The 7,037-nt window shown below is 42.4% G+C and overlaps 1 protein-coding gene across 7 annotated transcripts in view; it reads left to right on the top strand.

The window, feature by feature from the left end:
* Positions 1–1,022: 1,022 nt before the first annotated feature.
* LOC132685515 (uncharacterized) overlaps positions 1,023–7,037 on the top strand; it is a 30,379-nt gene continuing 24,364 nt past the window's right edge. For 4 of the 7 annotated variants that reach the window (XM_060642924.3, XM_060642929.3, XM_078434143.2 and 1 more), the window contains exons 1-3: positions 1,098–1,176; positions 2,605–2,707; positions 3,401–3,463. In XM_060642924.3, coding sequence (XP_060498907.3) covers positions 3,449–3,463 — 15 coding nt within the window. In that variant the 5' untranslated portion in view covers positions 1,098–1,176; positions 2,605–2,707; positions 3,401–3,448. Of the gene's footprint in view, positions 1,177–2,604; positions 2,708–3,400; positions 3,464–7,037 lie in introns of all 7 variants that reach the window. The other 3 variants (XM_060642922.3, XM_060642921.3, XM_060642923.3) reach the window with 2 other exon arrangements.

Genomic DNA, 7,037 nt, shown 5'->3' with positions numbered 1-7,037 from the left:
GAGTTACTAACACAAAATACAGTGATACTGGTTTTTATATTTACCTGTGTAGTTATCTTTACTGGTATTCCTTATTTCTTAATATGGCTTCAAGTTACTGTCTAATGTCTAGTGCCCTTCCTTTTCAGGCTAAAGAAGGCCTTTTAGAGTTTCTTATAGGTCAGGTCTACACTGACTTAGCTTGACTAAACTTTGGTCAGGCCTCTCTTCCCTTCACAAGCCCTGAATTTTGTTTTGTCCCCAGGTCTGAGCCTGAACAGCTCCCTGAACATGCACCCTGAACAGCTCATCCCAAGGTTGGCTGACTACAGTGGGAACATTTCATGTCAGACTACCCCATCATGCTTTTTGTTCACCTCCCCAACTCACTTGCCCAGTTTTCTCTCAAAAATTTCTGCTGAGCGTTTTCCATCCTCCCTATAAAAGAAAAACCTTTTTCTAAAGTTTATTTCCTTATGTCAGTAATCTCTACACCCAACATTTGGCTTGAACTCACAACCCTGAGATCAAGAGTCACATGCTCCCCCCAACTGAGCCAGCCAGTTGCCCCTTTTTTCTATTCAATTTTGAGATGCTTTCAGATTGAAGTCAGAGCATTGTTCCTATTGCAATAGTCTTTTTGAAATAAGTTTCTCCTTACCGAAGTCTGGATTTATTTTTATTTGATACTTGAAGGGTCCAGTGCTTATCTTCCTCACTGCTGAGAGAAATGCTATTATTTTATATACTGTTTACTATTATTTTTATTTCATTGCTAGCATTTCTAGTATTTAATTCGTTTGGCTTTCTACTATTCAAGGTAACTTTCCTATTTATGTTAATAACATACATCGATTTACATTTTTGCCTCCTTTGGTAGCTTGGTGTTCAAAAGGCACATAGGCTTTAAGACTTTTTCTCTGAGGTACTGAAAAAATACAGGGATGCATACAGAAGTGACAACCACCTGCCACAGTCTCTGAATTGCTAAAGAAACATCAACGTTTTCAAAATTCTCCAGGTCCTTAGCGAGCGGACTTGTGGGAAATGGAGTCCGGAAGTTTCAGAGTCCGCCGCGCGTGGTCATGGGAACGGGTCTTCTTGCGGCTCCTTCTGCTCATGGGCAGTACTTCGCAGGCCCTTCTAGGTTCTCCCGCTTACGGTGAGAGACGGTGCGGAATCTCCACGATCCTGCAGGTCTGCCTGCCGCTCTGGGAGCTGGTGCGGCCCAAGTGGGAGGGTTGGCGAGGCCAGAGGGTTGGCGAGCTCCCAAAGGATCCCCGAGCTCCCAAAGGTGCCTAGCGTGGGGAAGAGGCCCGCGAACCCCGGCGGGACCCTCGGCTGTTGTACCCGAGAGACTGGGTGGGGGAGGCTTCTGCCGGGTGGAGGGACTCCGGGACCGGAGAGTTTGTGTTAGGGGGAGGGGCCGGCGTGGGATGCGGGGATGCGGGGATGCGGGGACCAGGTACCCCGGGGAAGATGCACATTCCGCGTGGATCCCGGGGCGTGGCTTGTGCGGCCGCGGGAGGAGCGTCCGGTGCGCATGCGTGGTGGGTGCGCTCAGCCGCAGAGAGAGGGGCCCGGGTTGAGCGGGTGTTTTGATGCAGGGCAGCACCGGGTATAAAAGAGTCATCTGGGAAAAATAACCTACCTGAGACTTTACGTCTGTAAAACTGAAGGTATTCATAACGTCTGCCTCCTGGAGTTCAGAGGCCTAGCAGTAAATATTAGCGACTGTTAACAGACTTCTTATTCGTTACTTTATGCTCACTTAGGTGGGTATAGCTCTCCTTGCTGTAACAAATTGGAAAACTGAGACCGAGAGGAAAGTTATATGCCCGAAGTCACAACATTAGCAGATAAACTAGAAGACAGTTTTAGTTGTTTCTCCAAATGTCTTGGTCTTTGCAATTTACTATCTTGGTTATAAAAGCCAGCACTGCATCCTGCACGCTTAGCAGAAGTAATTTGGCATGTGAAGAAACAATTTGAACGATTGAATCTTACCATGGCAGTTCTGTTTGAGGGATTTCTAGGTGTCTTCAGAGCCTCTGATAGACAGCATAATTGTTTCTGAGTTAGGTCTGTAACTGTTCTCAGAAGCCTTGATTTGAGTTTATTGAAGGTCTGACCTGAGAGATTCCATGGAGCAACAAATACAGTTGAACTGTGGGCCTGGATGACAATTCAGTTAAAAAGAATTTGCCCCTTGGGTACTTTTCTCATCTACCTTTGAATGAAGCACGTTTTGTCAAGTAAGGAAGAGTCTCTGGGAACAGAATCTTACCTGGAGAGAACCATTCCATGATTTGACTGAGTTTTTGAGCAGAGGCAGTGTAGTTCCCAGAGAGGAGCAGATACTAGGTTTGCACAGCCTGTTCAGAATGAGTGAGATTTGAGAATGTTGCTACCTTCAGAATCCTTCAGGGCTGCCTAATGAAGGGAAGTCTGGACCAGGTTTCAGAAGAGAGGCATCTGGGTTGCACCAATGGAGGACAGTTAGGCTTCATTGGAGGCGCTCCAAGGACATGCAGGAAGGGGCCTTAAAACCAGATCTGAATCAGTCTTGTCTCACCAATCCCAGCTCATCCCCCACTCTCTTTATTTTTCACTCACTCTTCCCAGATTCCGAGCTGTCTTTCACATGATGAATCTGACATTTAAAGGTGTGCGGATGAGTTCTTTATAGGATAGCAGTACAAGAAGAGTTTATTTTTCTTCCTAAAAGGTGAGGAAAAATTGGTGCTGAGGGTGTAAGTGAATTTCCCTGGTTTTGTGTTAGGGGCAGAGCCCAAAGTAGATATTGAATCTCCCCACACCCAGGCCAGTGCTGACCACATCATCACTGTGGAAACACATTTCTTAAAAGACAGCCGTTTCAGAGTGTACATCTATTTTAGAAAAACAATTAAAAAGTACCCTTACCTGAAAGTGCCTCCGTCCTTTTTTTTCACAGCTTCGGTTGAGTTCTCTAATTTGGGGAGTAAACAAGGAAATATACATGTAACAACTTTTATTATAAAACCTTTGCTGAAGGTGTAGTGTTCCTTCATTTAGCATATTGTCATTTGTTTAACCAATTTTCTGATTTTTAAAACTTCTTTGAAGTAGAATAAAGGGGTTATTATTTTAAACTGTTTTAAAATATCAATATTGTAAAATATCAATAGACAAGAGTTCCATTCACCCAGTGAAAAATTGCACACCCAAGCTTTGCATGGCCAAATCACAGTCACATGTGGCCATGTGGGTGCTTTATCTTATGTCCTTTTCTGCCCCTTCTCCAAGGTGAAAAGGATATAAAATGCCTATAGAGAGACATTTTATCCTGGTGATGTTGGTGGCTTTTTAAGAAGGCAAATCCAGGAACTGCAAAGCAATCTGTATCTTTAATGACTTCATTCCTGTTTTTCTATCCCAGCTATACTTTCAGAGATTTCAACATTTTTCCAAGAAAGACCAGCAAATTATGAAGAAATCCTATGTGAGTTGTTGTTGAAGTCATTTTATGCTTTGTTTTATAATGGATTTTTTGAGGGTAACGACTCCTGTATTTTAAATGAAAAGTAGAAATAGATAAAATGAACCTGAGGGAAACAGCATGACACAATGGTTCTCGAACTTTAGTGCACATCAGATCAAAACTGGAAAGTTTATTAAACCATAGAATGGGACCCGAAAATTTTCATTTTGAACAGGATTGCAGGTGATGTTGAGGTCTATAGACCAGTAGCATTGGAGTAACAGATCAATAGGGCAAAGTTGACGACACACACACACACACACACAGTTCAAATGAAATTAGATGGTTAGCAAACTTAAGTTGCAAATATTTCTGACCTTTTAGCCATGACCAAAAAAAAAAAAAAAAAAAGACTGTTAACATTGATCATGCACCGAGCAATCTGACTCCATTTGGAGCCTAAAGACTTTCTGGCATTGAGAGGTGAATAAAACAACTTTTGTTTCTTTTATGTAGATGATAAACAACCTTCTGGTGGCAACCAGAATGCCTATAATTATCTTTCAGTGGAAGCAAAAGACAAAGCTGAGCAGAGCCCAGTTAATGAGGTTTTTTAGGACACCATGTTACTGAAGCCACGTAGACAGCTTTCCGATGATCTTGATTTATTTTTGGTTTTGTTTTCCCTCGATAAAAGTTACTCTGGAATTCTCAGTCCCTGGCAACCAGTAAAATACATTCTGTTGCTGTAGACTTGCCTCTTCTGGGTCTTTTATATAAATACAGTCACATGATACGTATCTTTGTGTGTGTCTTCCTTCACTTAGCAGAAGCTTTAAAAGTTTGTTCGTATTGTAGGATGTTACAGACTTCATTTTCTTATCCAACTTTATTAAGGTGTATTTGACAAAACTCTAAGACATTTAAAGTGTACATCATGATGATTTTGATATTTGTATACATTGTGAAAGGACTCCTCCTGTCTAGTTAGCAAACACGTCCGTTACCTCACATAGTTCTTCGTTTCTTGGCGTAGCAACTTTTTTTTTAATGTTTTATTATTAAAAACAATATTTTTTAATGTTTATTTTTGAGACAGAGAGAGAGAGGAGACAGAGTTTGAGTAGGGGAGGGGCAGAGAGAGAGGGAGACACAGAATCTGAAGCAGGCTCCAGGCTCTGAGCTGTCAGCACAGAGCCCTATGTAGGGCTCGAACCCACGAACAGTGAGATCATGACCTGAGTTGAATTCGGAGGCTTAACTGCCTGAGCCACCCAGGTATCACTGGCATAGCAAATTTTAATTGTACAATACAGGGATACCAGCTCTAGTCCCCATGTTACACATTAGATCATCAAGCTTTCTTCATTTTATAGCTGAATGTTTGTGCCTTTTTACCAAGACTTCGTTCCTTTTTATTGGTGAATAATATTCCATTGCACAGATGGAGGACCACATTTTGTTTATCCACTTATTGGTTAATGGACATTGGGTCTTTTTCTGCCTTTCCACTATTGTGAATAGTGCTGCTCTGAACATTTCATGTGCAAGTTTTGCTTGAATATGTGTCTTTAGTTCTTCTGGGTGTTTACTCAGAAGTGATAATGCTGGACCATATGTTAGTTGTATTCTTACCTTACTGAGGAACCGTCAGACTTGTTCACAGTGGCTGCACAATTTCACATTTCCACCAGCAATGTATGCAAGTTTGTTTCTCCTCGTTGTTGACAACGCTTGCTGTCTTTTTATGTTAGCCATCCTAGTGGGTATGAAGTAATATATCATTGTGGTTTTGATTTGCTTTTCCCTAATGACTAATGAGTACCTTTTCATGTGCTTGTTTGGTATTTGGATATCTGCTTTGCATGCATGTCTGTTCAAATCCTTGGCCCATTTTTATTATTATTATTACTCCTGGCACCCTTTATTTTTATTTTTTTCTGTATTATTATTTTTTAATGTTTATTTTTGAAAGAGAGAGCGATTACGTGAGAGTGGGGGAGGGGCAGAGAGAGGGAGAGACAGAATGTGAATCAGGCTCTGCACTGTCAGCGCAAAGTCTGACGTGGGGCTGGAACCCACAAACCGTGAGATTGTGACATGAGCCAAAGTCAGATGCTCAGCCGACTGAACCATCCAGGTGCCCCTCAAATCCTTGGTTCATTTTTTAAATTGGATTTTTTGTTAGTATTTTGGGTACTAGATTTTTTAAATTTTTTTTATTTTATTTTTTGAGGGACAGAGACAGAGAACTAGTCAGGGAGGGGCAGAGAGAGAGGGAGACACAGAATCCGAAGCAGGCTCCAGACTCTGAGCTGTCAGCACAGAGCCTGACGCAGGGCTCGAACTCACAAACCACGAGATCATGACCTGAGCTGAAGTCGGATGCTCAACCGACTGAGCCACCCAGGCGCCCCATTGGGTACTAGACTTTTATCAGATGTATGATTTTCAAATATTTCTTCTCATTCTGTGAGTTGTCTTTTCATTCTCTTGATGGCATGTCCTTTGATTCACAAAAGGTTATAATTTGGTAAAATCTGGTTTCTCTTTTTCTTTATTGCATTTGCCATTGATGTCTTGTCTAAGAATCCATGTCAAATCTAAGATCATGAAGATTCACTCCTGTTTTCTTCTAAGAGTTATAGTTTTTAGCTCTTACATGTAGGTCTTTGATCTGTTTTGAGATAATTTTTGTGTATAATATGAGGGAGGGGTCCATTTTCATTCATTTGCATGTGGATATCCAGTTCCAATGTCATTTGTTGAAGAGACTATTTTTTTTCTCCCACACCCCTTAGGCTTGTTACTGTTAGGTAAGGTGCAGTTTTGTTGTTGTGTAATGAGTTTCTGTAAAGAAAGACTTTTTTGTAAAGACTGTATTTGCTCCATTTCATTACAGAAGTGTATTCCATTTACCAATGGTGAACTAGTAATTAAAAAAAATTTTTTTAATGTTTTTATTTATTTTTGAGAAAGAGAGTGCGCACACATGCAAGCGGGGGAAGGGCAGAGGGAGAGAGGGAGACACAGAATCCAAAGCAGGCTCCAGGCTTTGAGCTGTCAGCACAGAGCCTGATGCGGGGCTCAAACTCATGAACCGCGAGATCACGACCTGACCCCAAGTTGAACACTTAACCTACTGAGCCACCCAGGTGTCCCCCAGTGGTGAACTAGAGATTTTCTTAAATGCCTGGGGCCAACAAAACCAAAAATCTCTGAGTCCTTGCTGCTGGGGTCTAGGTGTGTTGGGTTATACCACCACCACCACCACCACCACCACCACCACCACCGGCACGAGACCGGGCCGTTGACAACTCTTCCCTCGCGCTCACTTCCTGTTGGCGCAGAGCTGATGGCCACCAGAGGTGAGAGCCTGGGGCTTCATTGGGTCTTTTCTGAACATGCATCCTGTCCTGAATACGTGTGTCTTCTAGATTTCCAGGAACATGTGGAAGCTTTTCAGTCTCAAGCTATTCCACTCCCCAGCGTTTCTCACCAGACTTTTTTGGCATGTCTTGTTCGCCCCACGCGTTATCTTTTGCCCCTGGTGGCAGCAGCTGGTTCATTTGCCTTCACATGTTTTCAGCAGGTG

Source organism: Panthera onca, chromosome D2 (genome assembly GCF_046562875.1).
Source record: "Panthera onca isolate mPanOnc1 chromosome D2, mPanOnc1 haplotype 2, whole genome shotgun sequence".
In the NCBI taxonomy this organism is placed as follows: domain Eukaryota; kingdom Metazoa; phylum Chordata; class Mammalia; order Carnivora; family Felidae; genus Panthera; species Panthera onca.
Note: the sequence above shows the minus strand (reverse complement) of the source record. Positions and strands in the feature narration are given on the sequence as shown.